The following is an 18,920-nucleotide window of genomic DNA, read 5'->3' as shown; positions in this document are numbered from 1 at the left end:
CAATTGGATCCAGTTGAAAACCAATTGGTTTCAACTGGTTCCAGTTGAAACCAGTTGCCTCCAATTGGTTTCAACTGGAACCAATTGAAACCAGTTGCCTCCAATTGGATTCAATTGGTTTTAATAGGGAAATTGGAACAACTGGAACCAATTGACAACAATTGCCAACTGGTTCCAGTTGCCCAATTGGTTTTAACTGGAACCAATTGGCAACTGGTTTTCAATTGGTTTTTAACTGGAACCAATTGGCAACTGGTTTTCAATTGGAACCAGTTGTTCCAATTTCCCTATTGAAACCAGTTGGCCAACTGGTTTCAATTGGTTTTGCCCTAATTGGTTTTAACTGGATTTTGGTCCTGGGATGTTATAGCGAGTTTTCCATTATTTAATAAATAATGGCATTATTTAATAAATAATGGCATTATTTAATAAATAATGGTTATTTGTATATAAATAATGATTATTTGTATATAATGGCAAACTGTAAAAATTGTTTATAAATAATGATTATTTATAAATAATGGGATATTGAAACAAAATTATTATTTATAAATAATGAAGTAGATATTTCATTATTTAACAAATAATCTTTATTTATAAATAATGGAAAACTCGAACATTAAATAATGATTATTTATAAATAATGAGAATAATGGTGCACTCGAAAAAATTATTTATAAATAATGAAGTAGACGTTTTCATTATTTAACAAATAATCATTATTTATAAATAATGGAAAACTCAACAAATTATTTATAAATAATGAAAAACAAATAATCATTATTTATAAATAATGAAAAACAAATAATCATTATTTGTAAATAATGAAAAACAAATAATCATTATTTATAAATAATGAAAAACAAATAATCATTATTTATAAATAATGAAAAACAAATAATCATTATTTGTAAATAATGGAATGTCGAACTATTATTATTTACAAATAATGAAGTATTACTTGGAATTATATATAAATAATTCGAAATGATATTTTATATAATAGTAGTTATTTACAAATAAAATGTAAATTATATATAAATAATAGTTATTATTTAATAAATAATGATTATATAACAAATAATTGTTCTATATAATATTGGTACATTCGGCGCCTCATAAATCTCATGATTAAAGAGGAGAAACAAGAGAGCTTCAGATTTTGAAGTGTAGCAATCTCCTGAAACTGTATGTTTAATTTAAAAATCAAACTAAAATAACTTAATTGGGCATGTTATTCATTATGATATGTATGAATGAAAGCATTAAAGCAATTTAGTGCTCTTGCAAAAAAAATCTGAGCTGTATTTACTAGCTGCAAACCCTCAGAAATATTGGTGAGCATTTGCCAGTGCATGAAGTGTTTTAATAAAGAGTGGCTTTTGTGCCTATGGAGAATTATTATTTCTTCAATATTTCTTCATACAAATTATTTCAGAAATCACAATTTGAATATTTCATGACCTCTGATAACGAGAGCAGAATATTTTTGGTGATTGACACACTTTAAAATGATATTAGGAGAGAATGTAGTGAAGTTTTGTGAAAATATATAATGGCATAATTGCTGTGTAGAGGCCTCTATGAAGGCTGAAAATAACATTATTTTAAGTTTTTCTTGAAAAAAACCTATGGGAAATTGAAACTGGTATAATTTACACAAGTTTTCCAAACAAAATCAAAAAAAAAAAAAAAATTGGCAGAATTAGTACACAAGCCTATGGACAATCAATTGAACGTAAATCGAGCGCAAATTTTGCGCGTCCTCAAAAATCTCACATAGGCCTAAGTTACGTTTGATTTGCAATCAATTGCAAAGCTTGCGCTTGATCTACGTTCAATTGATCAAACGCAACTTCTTCTTAATTGCAACAGGATTGAACGTAACTTGCGTTCAATTGCAGATTTGCGTTTAATCGGAGGACTTACGCTCAATTTTGGGAGTTGCGTTCGATTTGCGTTCAATCGCAGGTTTCACTTGCAACACCCAGGTCCCCCAGGTCCCATCGGAGGTCCATGCAGTCGAGCCCACGTCCACGGTCCGGCCCTCGCTCGCGTTGCGGGACCGAGGCCGAAGACCTACCCCGCGAGCGCGGCGCGTGGGTCGTCTGCATGGTCGTCTGTCGGGGCGATCGAGGCCGGCCTCAGCTAATTCTAGTAAATTCTGCACACATAGGCCTAGGCCTACTGTAGCTACTGCAGTCTCATGACAGTCATAATGGCATCCGAAGAAGCTTTTAATCCGAAGACTTATTTTGACATAAGTATAGGAGGAGAGGCAGGTATGCAACTACTTTGTTAAGATGTAAATATGGATTATTACAGTGTGTTTGAGCTTGAGAATATGCCCCTACTAATATAATTCTGTCTGGCGCGTGGTCTGCTTTGAAAGTTGTGTGGTCCCACATCTTGAGATCAACGTTATGTGGGAAAACTTGCTTCCGCTGCGCGCTGCTTTATGCCATGACTCTGACTCGTTCAAATAATGAACAAGGTTATGATATAATTTATAACCTTGTTCTCTGTTACTATTCCATGTAATACAGGCTCTAGGCCCTATAAGGTTTCCAATGTTTTCATTACAAGTAGAACTGTTCATCATATATTTTCTAAATTAAAAATATAATTGTTAGATTACTGATTAGTAAGTTATAAATTATGAATCATGTTCATGTTGTCTGTTGAAAAATGAATGACAATTTTCTTGCAATTTTGCTTCATTCCAATATAAAGGGCCTAGAATTCTATTAAAAATTTTGAACAAAATTAAAGTTTTTGAGTGCTCTGGTGAATAAAAAAAATGATTCCCAAGTTATTAATGAAAAATAAATAACGTTACATGGAAGTCGAAGGTCCTAAAGTAAAAAAAAAGTAAAAAGTATTTTTTGTTACGGAATTATAAAGTGATGTGTGTTGTGCATAGTCACTCATAGACTAGTACGGTACTAGATCTCAATAGTAGATTCACCATACTAGGCTAGTCTTGAGGACTCCATGATGATGTATTTTTTTAATCCTTTGACATATACTTCTTCATCATTGGAGTCTTGAATCCCCTCCCATATATGTTTAATACCCCTTTAATAAACCCAATTATGCGGATAATATCCGTATAATTTGGTTGTAAAATCGGAGCGGGACCAGAGTTATCCGCATTATTTCAATGCTGCAATTATCGGCATAATAGCGGCATCGGGACCAGATTTTGACTTTATGAACGCATTTCCAAAGTAATGCGGATAATTGCCATGGTGCGGTCACAAGGTCACCCTTTTCCAACACAACCCCATTGGAGTGTCCAAAGTATTGCGAGTTGGCTTGAAACAGCCCAAAATGCGCCGACAAGCAAAAGTTTGTTAATACCGTCTAAAATGCCAGTGGTTCCGTAGTCCTGCTCATAAACATTGAAAATCCATGTCGTTTTCATAATACTTTGCACATAGATACTTTAGCATATGAATATTCCAAATATGCAAAAATTAACATGGGTCCATGTGCTTGATTTTTTGCTATAGAGCTTATAAGTTAACAAAAAAATGGATGATGTTCTTAAGAATTGCGCATCCAAAAGAATTTGGCATTTTTAGACCTCACGAGATCACAACATTGAGTTTAAAACCAATGTTGTAAATCGGATCAAAAATCGGATCGAAAATCGGATCGGCAGTTAAGCTTCTTAAATCGAAATCGAATCGAAAATCGAATCGGCGATGTTAAAAAACAAATGAATACATCAAAATTTTGTTCGCGGTCGTGCGCATCTTCCTGACAAAGTCACAAAGACAAATGTTTAGGAATGGAAGTCGTTGACATGCGCGATCGTTTGGAACATGCTTTTAAAGGGTTTTGAGGTTTAACTGCTTTACAATAAAATGAGTGATTTTTATTAGAAAGATAAACGAATGACGCATCTTCCAAGCAAAGTCGCAAAGGAAAATAATTCTCGTAGATCACAGGTCAATGAACGATCGGCAGACATCTTTTATAAGTATTTTTATGTGAAGCTGAGCTCAGCTAAGTTCACTCATTATAATATGTGATTACAGCCACGCCCAATAACCATTCCAAAGTACACCCATTTTGTTATAATAGCTTACTTGGTACATCATTTCTCCGAATCAGTTCTGGGAAAAGTTAAGTCACGCCTCAGAATCGATCTTTTTGTATACCCACCCACTCAACAATATCAGTGAATTACGCAATGCGCGCAAGCATTCACACAATACAAGATAGTTTTGAGGCATAGCCGAGAACTGGAACCGCCCAGACTCGAATGGGCTAGCGCAAAATTCTTTACACTACCTTTTGTTTTGGCATGTGCACGTGGTGGGTTTGATTGACACTGCTAACAGTGCTATTCTTTGAGTTGGCTCACTGGCTGGATTAATGACAATATATCACTGCAAGTATGGCTTACATGATACATACAACACGCAACACATCCATACACACTGCTCTCAAACGTAACTCGTCCCTAGGCCGTGTGTGCACTTATGGGCGGGATTTAAGCAGGGCATTGACTAGCATATACAACACATCCATGCACCCATCATTCATATACATTTCTCAAACTCCCTTGCTATTCGTCCATTGTGTGAACTCATGGGCGGGATTATGAAAAAAATTAGCGCAAGCACTAGCATACGTATTACATACAATACATTCCTGCACCCACGCGGTCACACACAGCTCTCAAACTCCCTTGTCATTCGTCCATTGTATTCACTCATGGGCGGGATTTATCAGCGTAAGCACTAGCATACATAATGCATGTAATATTCATGCACCCATGCAGTCACACACAGCTCTCAAACTCCCTTGCTATTCATGGTCCATTGTATTCACTTATGGGCGGGATTTATCAGCATAAGCACTAGCAATAATACTAGCATACATAATGCGTACAACACATTCATGCACCCATGCAGTCACATACAGCTCTCAAACTCCATTGCTATTGGCCATTGTGTGCACTCATGGGCGGGATAAATGACAAACACAGTACAAGTACATGCTCCTTGTTTGTATTTTACAATACATTCATTCCAAGTTCCACTCCCACCATACCAGTCAGCGCAGCTACCGGTAGGTCATCATGAGTAGGTCAACCTTTTATGAGTTATTTCTGACATTTCAGGAATCTCGATTGTTTGAACTATTCGATTGTTAAAGAGCTCTAAATAGCTAGCACCTCCGCAAGAACAACCTTGAAATATGTTCTGACCTCCCTGTAACTAGATCTACAGGTATGCCGATTTTTTATATCCGATTTTTTCCTTCAAGGGGCATGATCGAAGATCGGCAAGTGATCGCCGATTGTTGTGAAATCGAATGGAATCGGTTGCCGATTGCAAAATCAGTTACAAGCTTATTTAAAACCCTATTACTCAGTCAAAATCCATGAAAATTTGATCAAATTTTGCAATATGATTAATAACTGTATCCGTAAGATGGATATTCTATGCATATTGCTGTCAATTGTTTGCTCATTTAAGTCTAATAACACTCAGTTCTTAAAAATTGCGGGAAAGATGCTCAACCTCAAAAATTTAAAATTTCAATAACAAACTTATTGAGAAGTAAAAGGAATGCTGCACTTTATTCAAAACCCATGTCATTTTTACCAAACTTTGCAATGTTGTAGAGGAAGGTTTACCTAAGAGGTGCAAACATTAAAAATATGGGTTCATGTGCTTGTTTTCAAACTATCAGCAAATTAGAGTAAATTTGCTTCTCAAAACACCCGAAAACGCGCCAAAAGCAGTATCTATGTGAGGAAAAATTCCGAACCACTTAAATTTCCATTTATTCAAACTCGGGGTCATTTTCATCATACTTTGCAGCATTACAGAGAAACTATTTTGAAATTGTAGAGGAATAAAAAAATGGTCCATGGAATAACTCCAGTTTATTAGCTTCATAAAATAACACATCAGATCTGCAGTTAGTGCAGATAAGGAGAAAAAATCAGCTCACATTACCTACAGCTGATTAAATCACAAGTTCGTCTATTGTGACGTCAGCGCGCAGAGTGTAAAATATGCGCAGATCATGATGCGCACAAACATAACTGTGGAACGTCCTTAAATTAAAAAAGTTTAGATCCCAAATAGAATGGGGCCAGCCCTGCTGTTAATCTACTAATGAGAATAATGTTGTCAACATAGTTCATCAGAAGAATACAGTTTCTTTACTGAGACTGAAGCCTTTGGTCTCTGCATCAACAGAGACTGAAGCTTTTGGTCTCTGCACCAATCCAAAGGTCATTTGATAATTGATATGAGCCTTTTCCTTTCGGTAACAAAGAGCTGCGCACACAATAGTAATCAAGATATTCCTAATTTCCATTGTCATTTTTATAATCCCTGAGACAATTGTACTGCTTGTAAATTTCCTATTGAGTTCTGAAATTCAAGTTCAACCCTAACAATGTTTTTTTTTTCTTCATCTTTTGAATTTGGATGGTTCTAGCTGGCAGAATCTTGTTTGAGCTGTATGCCAAGGACGTCCCAAAGACTGCTGAAAACTTCAGAGCACTATGCACAGGGGAGAAAGGAATTGGAAAGATGGGCAAACCGCTCCACTACAAGGGCTGTATATTCCATCGTGGTAAGTTGATTTTTGTTCCGTTATGCATTTTATGCAAATAATATTCTGGTAACTTTGCAGAAGTCAAATCTTGTAGAATCACATAAGTCTATTAGAATTTTTCAGGAGAGGTATATACATGTATACAACACCTGATTTGCATCAATCTGGTCTAAAAAGTTGCTTCAACTTGGGCAAATATTCAACCTTATACAGAACGGAAGGCCTACATGTACATATATGTAAGTTTAACTTTAGGAGGATTTATAATTATACAGAGCTTTTTCCAGTGGCACAACTGTTATTATCCTGGCTTCAGCTTGAGCTATCGCTTTATCAGCAGTACTTGGTGCATTAAAGGAGGTCATCTTGCCAGATACCCATGCACTTCACCTGGGTTGAGTGCAGCACAATGTAATACATTTCTTGATGAATAATGTAATATATGTACATCCTGAAATTTTCAGTTTTTTTACCATGATTGATTAGGGCTTCTATGAATACACAAAGAGGAAATGCGTAATTATTTATTTTTGTTGGAATCCTAATTTTTAAAAAAATTATGCATTGTACCTTTGAATTGTGCAGCCCACAGCAATTTGCAAAGATAATATGCATGTGATATAACATCTAATGTGTCTAATACTCTCAGTTTATCTGACACCGAATACAAACTTTAAAATGAATAATCTACATATAAGTATTACATTTTTCATCAAAAAAAGAGGGGAATGGTTATAGAATGTTCTGTTAAATACAATTAGTAAAGGTTTGATCACACATGACATTCTGTGGATTGCACTGAATTTTCTATGAGTCAAACTTGCTGCTTGAATACCACAATCGAGCCTAGGTACCTTGGTGCAGTACATCCATTGACTCTTCTTGCACATTGCTCATTATTTGACCCTGAATTCATCTGCTAACATGCATTATTTATATTTAATGGAGTCATGATTGGAAATCCTGTATTATTTTCTTGACAGTGATCAAGAATTTCATGATTCAAGGTGGGGATTTCACCAACTTCAATGGAACAGGGGGAGAAAGTATCTATGGAGAAAAATTTGCTGATGAAAACTTCACTCACAAAGTAAGAAATGTTCCTATATTTTTGCGTAATGTACATTCTACAGTGTGTATTAAAAAAAAGTTTACACTTTGAAATATTCCTATAAAATGATACATATTTCTGAATTCTGATATCCTAAAGCTTTTTACACATTTATCTATTGGTATAGGCCTCTCTAAGCAAATGACGATATGATTGTCAAAAAATCTTTCTGCTTGAGTGAACACCACTTATTTTGAAAAGTTCATGAAAAATGATTTGCGCAGAACTTGAAATTATTTATATGAATAAAAGCAGATATTAATCTTAAAGAGTGTATGGACTTCAGCATAGAGAATTGATTTGAAGATATCTGTTTCCTTTCTAGCTTTTTACCTTGGCCAAAACACCACCGTAACTGCCACTGCGCCACCGCCCCCCCCCCCCACCACACAAGCACCATTGCGATGATATCTGCTTTACATGTAGCAGTGATTTGCAAGAAAGAATATGCTTAAATTGTTCTTCTGTTATTCCTTGTCATGCTTTGGGAAGTGTGGAGAAACAAGTAAAAGATTAAGTATGAAATATAAACCCCATTTTAATGACAAAACTTAATAAAGATAAATCCGGGATATATCTGAAAAGAAATTTTACTTACATTGATTTGTATCATTTTATGTCCTCAGATCCTGCTGGAACAAACAACCTAATAGTTGTGTTTGGCCTAGGCTTAGAATGATCTTTTGGGTAGAAGGTTGTTATAAAAAGTTACAATGTAATTGTTTTATTTTCATTGACCCAAAGTGGACCCCAAAAGATAAAAATGTACTTCAAGGTCACTTTTTTTTTCCTTTTCCCATTGACACAGCGTGAAAACCATCATTTCAGTGCAAACCGATTTCTGCAAGCTTAAAAAAATGAACAGTGCTCATTCAAGTGTAAGATTCTGTTAAAAATTATATTTTATATATTTTTGTTTCGATTCTCTAGCACACCAGCGGAGGTCTGCTGAGCATGGCTAACTCCGGCAAGGACACCAATGGCTCTCAGTTCTTCATAACAACCACAGAGACTCCGCATCTGGACAACAAACACGTTGTGTTCGGCCGAGTTCTCAAGGGTATCGGGTTGCTGAAGGAGATCGAGAGCTCAAAGACGGGAGAGAATGATGTTCCCATCAGGGTGAGATATAGGACATGAGCTTATCAATGGGGATGTTGATAATGATGATGATTGAAATGATGATGATTGAAATGATGATGATGATGATGATATTGATAATGATGATGATGGTGGTGGTGGTGGTAGTGATGATGATGGATGATGATGATGATGATGATGGTGATGATTGATGATGATGATGGTGATGATGTGATGATGATGATGATGATGGTGATAATTGATGATGATGATGATGGTGATTGATGATGGTGGTGGTGGTTGTAATGATGGTGATGATGATGAGGAGGAGGAGGATGATGATGATGATGATAATTATGATGGTGGTGATAATTGATGATGATGATGATGATGATGATGGTGATTGATGATGGTGATGGTGGTGGTAATGATGATGATGATGGTGAAGAGGAGGAGGAGGATGATAGTAATGATTATGAGAGAATGATATTCCTTTCAGGGTAAGTTGTGGAGCATGAGCAGATCGATGATGATGATGATTATGATGATGATGATGATGGTGATGATAATGATAATGATGATGGTGATGATTAATGATGATGATGATGACGACGACGATGATAATGATGATGGTGGTGATGATGATGGTGGTGATGATTGATGATGATGATGATGATGATGATATTCCTTTCAGGGTAAGTTGTGGAGCATGAGCAGATCAATGGGGAAGATGATGATGTGAAATCTGGTCATAGTGATGGTAATGACAGTGGTAATGATAGTTGTAGAGATGTGGATGATGTTGGCTATGATTATAATGAAAAGATGAGGAGGAGGAAAAATTGGTATTTATGCTGAATATTGAAAACTTGATATCTATTTGTGATTCTTATAAAATAATATTGCATGACTATGATAAAAACAATGATGGTGGTAGTAAAAATGGTTATAATGATAATAACGATTATGGTTATAAAGATATTGATAACCATGGCATGCTGTGTATCAGGGTATTGACTTTTTTTTGTAATTCTAATTGATGAATATTGCCTGAATGCACCAAATATCTTTGATGATTATTTTTTTCTTTACAGAGGATTGAGATCAGTGATTGTGGAGAGCTTCAGCCAGGTGAGAATGATGGTATGGCCATTGTAGACGATGGAACAGGAGATGTTTTCCCAAATTATCCTGAAGATTCAGACTTGGATCTCACAGATGTGAGTATAGAATAAAGACTTTTGATTCACAGCCACTTATTCCTTAAAACTTGGCTATTTTGAAGCCTTAAAAGTTTGAGTGCAAGATCAATCAGAGCCAACCCCCCCCCCCCCAAAAAAAAAAAAAGTTGCCAGTGATGTAACGGTCAAGCAAATTTGGTCTGGAAAGAAAAGGATTAACCCTTTACTTTGATGGGGACTCAGAGTCCCCTCTTCAACACTTCTTGTGATATATCGGCAAAGTGCAAACAATAAGCATACCATTTTATTACAGCATTATTTTAACACCAAATACCGTACAAATAGATAGACATTTTATTAACAAGTTTCTATAGAGTTTTGTGTTTATTCTTTACCAGTAGAACCTCAGTCAAATACAAACTCACATGATAAGATTATTTCACTTTTGTCCAAATCTCTTTCAGTATGTGAAGGTCTTGGAGGTTGCCATGAAGCTAAAAGACATTGGAAATGGAAAATACAAATCAAAAGATTATGAGTTTGCCATCAGAAAGTATGAGAAGGCTATTAGGTAAGATTCTAACAGGATTGAATCTTTTGTTGTAGTATTTATTAATGATCAGAGCCCTGTTTCATAAAAGTTACTATTGTAACTTTGCCGTCCAATGGTAACTATCATGGTAACAATTCGAAGATTCCAGGAAAGATACCATTGGTTGGCAAAGTTACTGTCATAATGACTTTTATGCAACAAGGCCTTGGATTTGTGGTGGATCAGTTTGAAGAAAAAATTTATGGTGGGTGTTTCATAAAGCAAGCTGGTCATAAAGTTACGCAGGACTAGGACATATTTTCTGAGGTGCTCAATTACATAGGGATATATTACTTAGCACAAGAAAAGGTCTATTCATGCGTAAAGTAATCTGTTTCTTACAAACAGCTTTGTGAAACACCCATCTGGTCATGTCAGTTTGAATTGGAAATGTAAAGACTTTAGTATCAACTAAATAATTAGTTGTAGGTTGCTTTGAGTTGCATGCACAGCACACAGAAAGACAAGTATGGGACTACACACAGATGGTCATCTGAGCCTTATGTTATATTTTGAATTTTAGGGCATGTGAAGGACTATCCTGACATTTCTTTTATGATATTCTTTCTATTTCTAAAGAACATGAAAGATCTTGAAATTTCACATGTTAGCTTCACCTCTCAACAGGTGTTTTCCTTTAATCCCACTCAATATGACTAAAGTATTGTTTATACCCCTAAAAAATACTGGTAAATGATGTTTCATTAGTATCTATATGTCATTGACTCATTTGAATTTCCCTCTGCCTGAAGTATGTATCATAATGAGTGAAGGTTACAGATGAATGTGGTCTAGATTCTATGTACCTTTTTTGAGTAGAAAACCCAAGGGTGTTACACAAAAATTTGAGTCTGACTGTTTAACGACGTTCCACAGTTAAAGTGAAATCCATGTCATTTTCACCAAACTTTGCACATAGATACTTTAGAACCTTAATATTCGAAATATGCAAAAATTAACATAGGTCCATGTGCTTGATTTTTTGCTATAAGAGCTTCAAAGTTCACCCAAATGGATCTTCTTAAGAATTGCGCATTCAAAAGAATTTGGCATTTTTAGACCTCGCAAGATCACTACAATGAGTTTAAACCTCTATTACTCAGTCAAAATACATGAAAAAGTCACCAAATTTTGCAAGAGAGTTAATAAGTGTATCGTTAGAATGGAGAATCTATTTATAGTGCTATTTGTATGCAATTTTAAGTCTAACAGCACTGTCAGTCCTTAAAAATGGCATAAAAGATAACAAACACCCAATCTAAAAAATGTGAAATTTCAATAACAAACTACAAAAGGATAATAAAAGCTGCACTTTATTCAAAATCCATGTCATTTTCACCAAAATTTGCAAAGTTGTAGAGGAAGGTATACATAAGAGGAGCACAAATTAAAAAATAGGGGTTCATGTGCTTGTTTTCAAACTATCAGCATTTTTATTAGAGCAAATGTGCTTTTTAAAACACCAAAAATGTGCCAAATGCGTTGTATCTATGTAAAGAACAAAATCAAAACCACTCTACCATTTATTCAAACTCGTTGTCATATTCGTGATATTTGGCAGCACTGCAGATTAAAGTATTTTGATATTGTAGAGATATTTTTTTAAATGGTCCACGGAATAATTCAAGTTTTTTAGCTTCATGAAATAACGCATCGGATCTGCAGTTTAAGTGCAGATGATGAGAAAAATCAGCTCATACCCACAGCTAATTAATCACCTGTTCATTCATTGTGACGTCAGCGCGCAAAGTGTAAAATATGCGCAGATCATAATGCGCACAAACATAACTGTGGAACGTCCTTAAGTCATTCTTAAAATGTCTGGTATGTGCACAATGATATGTAACATAACCTAAATTGATGATTACAAAATAGCATGTGTTCCTGGAGCATCATCTTGCTAATGTTGTGATGCATTATATTTATGCCACACACAGCTTCACGGATGCCACTTAGAATTCATTAAAAAGTCTGAAAATCATCTAGAATGACTCTTTTCCTACATGCTTTTTTCTATGACCAAGAAATGATGAAAAGGTCTGAATTTAGGCTTTATTCGGAAAAGTGGCATTACTACAGCTTTGAATTTAATTGTGATTTTTGTCTCGCCTGCATCCAGCAGAGCGAGACTTAAAGGGATGGTCTGGGCTGAAAATATTTATATCTTAATACATAGAGTAGAATTCACAGAGCAAAATGCCGAAAATTTCATCAAAATCGGATAACAAATAATAAAGTTATTGAAGTTTAAAGTTTAGCAATATTTTGTGAAAACAGTCGTCATGAATATTCATTAGGTGGGCTGATGATGTCACATCTCCACTTTCCGTTTTCTTATGTTATTACATAAAATCCAAATTTTTTCATTATTTCATACGTGTGTGAATAATATGTCTCCCTTATAATGAAATAAGTTGCAGCAATAAATATCTAATGCACTAAATCAGTTGTCAATCCAATTTTTCTAGTTCTTGGAGGAAAAAATTTGAATAAACCTAATTTCATATAATAAAATACAAAAGAACAAGTGGGGATGTGACATCATCAGCCCACCTAATGAATATTCATGACGACTGTTTTCACAAAATATTGCTAAACTTAAAAATTCAATAACTTTGTTATTTGTTATCCGATTTTGATGAAATTTTCAGCATTTTGCTCAGTGAAATCTACTCTATTTATTAAGCTATAAATACTTTCAGCCAGGACCATCCCTTTAACCCTATCTTAACTGCTATTTCGGACCAGTATATACTGGGGGGTCAATTTGACCCCCCCCCCTCAGATCTCGGCCGCTGATTGCGCAATCGCCTCGAAAATTTGCAAGCGCCTAGAGCCAGATTTTAACTACAAGAGTGTATAGTAAAATTTTTAAATATTTTTTTATTAATTAATTATGCAAATAAGCATGAAATTTGCCATAAATTTGGTTTTTTGTGTATGTATTTGCCTTTAACTCAATTTATATAGCTAGTAGAATGCCAATTTTTGGTGGGAGTATCAATTATTACATTTCTAACAAATATCTACAAAAAAATAGCAAAATTAATTTCTTATGTATTTTTTTGTTTTTTTAATTCTTATGTATTTCTTTGTTTTTTCAAACCTTTGTTTTTTATTGTTTTTCCCAATGAACTTTGTCGAGGACCCTTTTGCAATCATAAATAGCATAAAATAAATCCATTTAAACCAACAAAACTAGAAATAATCATACATTTATGATTTTTGGTCGAAAAACACAATTTGCATTGACTTTTTACACAGAATCACGTTTTTGAGCAATTTCTGGTCTGACATGCACTTACAAAACGTTGCGTAATTTTGGAACCGCGTACCCGGGCGTCGCAAATTTGGTCTCAAAAGATGAGCAAGACTTGAAAGCAAAAAAGTCGGAGCGGCGCGGTCAAAAAATTTGTGCGACGGTGTAGTGACAAAATTTGTTGAGGGGGGGTCAAATTGACCCCCCCAGTTTAATAAGGGTTAAGGCGCCGTTTTCTGATGGCGGGGGCATCATAAACATTGAAATCTTAACCAAGGTTAAGTTTTTTAACCTTGGACATAAGGGTAATCAAGTATTAGTGAACATCCTACATGAGATTCAGGTCACATGGCCAAGGTCAAAGTCATTTAGGGTCAATGAACGTATTTTATTATCATGAATTTTTTATTAATAACTATTCAATAGTTGTTTTCCAAAGTCAGTATTGCTGCTATATTGAATGGCGTAATGCTGGCAAGGCTGCCAGAGGCGCTCCACTTGTTAGTCACTTAAATCTCTGTGAAACACCCATAGTAAATCACAATCCACACTCTTTATTCCTAGATACTTGGACACTCTTGATCTTGAGGGTAAGCTGAATGATGTCCCTGATGAAAAGATCAAGGTTCTACAAAGCTATCTCCCGCTAAGGCTGAATATGGCTGCCTGCAAGTTAGAACTAGACCTCAATCACGATGCCATAGAACAGTGTGATAAGGTACTATATGAATGTGTTTAAAGACAAAAGGCCCAACTTCAACAAGGTGGTTTTCGTAAACCTTCGGTTGAACCCATGGTTTATGCAGATTTCATGTATAAATTACGCTTAATTCACCATATTTATTGAAAAAGCACACATCAGTATTGGTCACTTGTCAATATACAAGGTAAATTAAGCATAATTTATACAGGAAATCTACATAAACTATGGGGTCAACCGATGGTTATCAAAACCTTATGCCATTACTGGGGTAAATGAAGAAGAAGAATGAGATCACTTGCAAACAGTACCGGTGTTCAAACTATTTAGTACTGTGATAAATTATAAATCATGCATGGCATGCTTAGCCTATTCATAGCTGCAGGTAATGTAAAATGGCAAAGTTGTTGACTTAAATATTATGTGTACTACTAAAAACTAAAATGAATATGTGTTTGGTACTGCAAAATCGTAAAATACCCTTAAAAATGAACATACTTACGCTTTTCGTCATGCATTCATCAAAGTAAATTCACATGAATGAACAGAGTGCTAGAATGAAACATTACATAATAGAACCAAAAAAGACATTAGACGCTAAACGACAAGCTGTGATTGGCTGTCAAGGTAAACACATTGTCTCTTACAGTTCTATTACTAGTACTGTATTATTTCGTTCCAGCATTCTGTTCATGCAATTTTACTTCGATGAGTGCATGACATAAAGCTTAAGTATGCCCGTTTTTTAAGGCTAAAAATTATAATCTATTTATTTTCGAATCTGGTCTCAAGATGTTCTTTGTTTTGCCTGATTGAATGTGTGAGCTAACTATGATTGCAATTCATTGACCTGAGATGGGTATTTTACTTATTACTGATTTATGCTATTGTCTTTGTGTGCAAATTTAGGCCACATTTGTGTGGAAGTCTGCTAAATGCATTCAAAATTATCTAAAAATTGTAGTGACAGCATATACTTCATTTGGTATCAGTTAAAAACATTATCTCAGTGTAAATATTTTCTTTTGTCTGAAATTGATGTTTTTATCTTATGTTACAGGCTCTTTCCATTGATGCAGACAATGCTAAAGGATGGTTTAGGAGAGGAAAGGCTCAAATGAACATGAAGAATTATGATGGAGCTTCGGAGGACTTTCAAACAGCATTATCAAAAGAACCAGAAAACAAAGGTATTTTTAACTATTGACGTTACTTGGAAGAATGTGAAAAATACATTAGCAACAACAACCCAACATGTAAATAAACAGAGAAAAGGTCAAACAAGCATGACACTTAAAAAGTTTATCAAAATTCAATGGAACATGGCAAGTTATGAAATTTGGTAGATTTCACCAATACATACCACATGAGGTATGAGATTGAGGGTCCTGATGACATCACAAATTTGCTATACTATGTATAGTTTATTAAAAGGAAATTCTAAATTCAATCACAATGATCTATGATCACAGTTGTCTTGAGACCATCTTGTCCACATTATTAATGCTTGTCAGGGACTCCATTTTATATTTATCTTTCATGTTAGAAGTGATTTTTCTTTTTTTAAATGGTGCCCAGTTTATCATTTTGCTTGTGTGTTTTTATACCTATTGCAGCTGCAAGCAATGAACTGAAGAAGGCCAAACATTTCATTCAAGAAAGGAAAAAGAAAGAAAAAGCAACATTCGCCAAGATGTTTTCCAGCTGATGTTTCTTCATTCCAAACAGTTTTAGGTGTTTTCTATGTCTATAAATGTTTGAAATACTCAGATACAGGGATAATGGACAATAGGTTTGTATACTGTAAGAGTGGAATATTTTGTGATGTGGAAGTGTTTCCAGTATAACTGGTGCAAAACTCAGCCAAGCGCAATAAGTTAAAGGGACGCTCCTGCTGCAGGAGACATTAAAACAATAAATTGTGAGCTTTCAAGGTATTTCTATGTTGAGTGTATAGTAGTGGTTTCATGGTACACCATATATTCTTTTGTGGGCGTATGTTGGTCCTGAAAAGGACCACTCAAATTTGACGTTTCTAAAATTGTGTTCTTGTCGTCTTCAGGCCCAGTAAAGAATACAGAGTGTATAGTGAAACCACCACACTGTTTTTCTTCACCATGTAAACCTTCAGAATTTATTTCGATCTTATTAAGGAAAATAGTCTATTAAAAATTCCACTTTAAAAATAGGCTTCTAAGTAGCCCCCACTTTCAAGCTATACACCCAAATAGTTGAAATGTTTGGACCATACTTTTTTGTGTATTATTGCATTTATGTAATGTTTGTTCACGTGGCTCTCAATAGACTTGTGTTAATTTCATATCATTTGGGTGATTCTAAAACCTACAGCATGTACACAAATTCTTCAATTCTCTATCACTTTGAGGTAATTTCCCTTTACCGGTAATCATTTTCATGATATGGGGCCCTATTTCATAAAGAGTTACAACTATGGTAACTTTACCACAACCTTTATTCTGATTGGCCGCTGAGCCCGGTTACCATGGCAATTGCCTTTTATCATGTTTGAAGTTGCAATAATGGAAAAGTTACCATAGTTGTACATCTTTATGAAACAGGCTCCAGAACTGATGTTTTACTTTAAACAAGTGGAAATGACTACTTTTACAATGAGCCACTATCAAATTTCTTGAAAGTTGTAGATTGTATTTGTTCCAATGCAAGTTGGCTCAGGATCCTATTTGTGAAAGAGTGTTCAAATGGTCGATATTTCATTCATGAATTAATGAACAAATCATTCAGTTATATATAGAGTCTGTGTAGCTTACAATCTATCAAGAGAATGTTTGTGTTTTTTTAGAGTCTTTGTTCAGTGATTCACTATGCAAAGTATTATAATGGGTATATGGTGTTTAGCACAACTTAATACTTTATTGCCTGCTTTTCCTGATCATTCCATGATTCATGCTCGATTCAAGAGATTTTGAGCTCATCTAAAGACTATTGATTGCCAGAGAAGTCTTCCAAAGAAGGGCTCATAGAGACTAGCATAAATTATCAGATTTGAACCTTTATTTTTTTATGCAGTGAAGAATTATGATTTAATGCATAAATTAGCATAATCAAAGAAATCACACACAACTGTTACTTTGTAATTATGTTTATTATCATTTATTCTGGCAAAAAATAATACATTTAAGAAATTTATGCAATAATATACAATGCAACAAAGTGTACATCCACTGGACTGCCAGGGTAAAAGTTATCTGGTTTGTCATAGATGTAATCAATATTATCTTTCCTAAAATTATGTCCATTTCAGAGTGGAGTACCCCTTTGATATGATATTGTGTATTATTGTTAAGGCAGGTGGATGAAGAGTTTGGTTAAATTGTCAGACCTCTTTGTAGAAGGGGAGTGTATTTGTTCATTTTTAGCTCATCCGGCCCGAAGGGCAAGATGAGCTTATGCCGTGGCGTGGCGTCCGTCGCCTGTCGTCCGTCCACAATTTCAAAATGCTTCTTCTTCGCCATTTCAAGTCCGATTTCAATACTGTTTGCTTTATATGATAGCATTAGGTGGGGGATTCAAAACTTCTACGCAGAATTTTGAAACTCATTAAATATTCTAATTTATGCGTATTTTTAAAAATTCGCATAAAATGCTTCTTCTTTAATTGTTGACCGATTTTGATTTTTTTTTTCTTCCATCTGGTAGAACTTCATGAGGTTCACCAAATTTCTACACAGAAGTTTGACATTTTCATTAGAAAATTATTTATGCTAATTTATGCGAAATTTATTCATAAATCACAGAAAATGCCCCTTCTTTATTTGTTGACCTATTTTGATTTTTTTTTTCTTCTGGTAGAGCTCCATGAGGTTCACCAAAATTGTACACAAAATTTTGTCTAGAAAATTATTCATGCTAATTTATGCAAAATTTATTCATAAATCACAAAAAATGTTTTTTCTCCTTCATTTGTTGATCAATTTCAATTTTGTTTGCTGTATATGATAGCTCTAGGTGGTGATACAAAATTTCAACACAGAATTTTGAAACTCATTAAATATGCTAATTTATTCATATATTTTCAAAACTCAAAAAATACATATTTATTGATTGATTTTGATTTTTTTTTTGTTCCATCTGATAGCAACATGAGGTTCACCAAGGTTCTACACAGACTTTAGACATTTTGACTAGAAAATTATTTATGCTTGATTTATATGAAATTTATTCATAGATCACAAAGAATGCTTCTATGTAATTTCTTCATCAATTTCAATTCTATATCTCAATTCATGTCACCAATATAGTTCATTACAGTGTCAACTGGGCTGAAATTAAAATTGTGTTAAATTTTGTTGCGAGATGCCGGATGAGCTCCACATCATTGATGTGCTAGTTGTACCATTAAAATGGAACTTTGTATTAAGAAGAAA

General features: G+C 34.6%; 1 protein-coding gene across 1 annotated transcript; it reads left to right on the top strand.

The window, feature by feature from the left end:
* The first annotated feature begins 1,839 nt into the window (after nt 1–1,839).
* On the top strand, nt 1,840–18,920 carry LOC129260913 (peptidyl-prolyl cis-trans isomerase D-like). The gene is made up of 9 exons (XM_054898918.2): nt 1,840–2,282; nt 6,472–6,609; nt 7,575–7,681; nt 8,633–8,824; nt 9,877–10,002; nt 10,428–10,534; nt 14,379–14,532; nt 15,575–15,704; nt 16,131–18,920. Exons 1-9 carry the CDS (start codon nt 2,207–2,209, stop codon nt 16,220–16,222), a joined length of 1,122 nt encoding a protein of 373 aa, XP_054754893.1. The 5' UTR covers nt 1,840–2,206; the 3' UTR covers nt 16,223–18,920.

Source organism: Lytechinus pictus, unplaced genomic scaffold (assembly GCF_037042905.1).
Source record: "Lytechinus pictus isolate F3 Inbred unplaced genomic scaffold, Lp3.0 scaffold_19, whole genome shotgun sequence".
Lineage (NCBI taxonomy): Eukaryota > Metazoa > Echinodermata > Echinoidea > Temnopleuroida > Toxopneustidae > Lytechinus > Lytechinus pictus.
The sequence above is the reverse complement of the archived record's forward strand: the minus strand, read 5'-3'. Positions and strand labels throughout refer to the sequence as shown.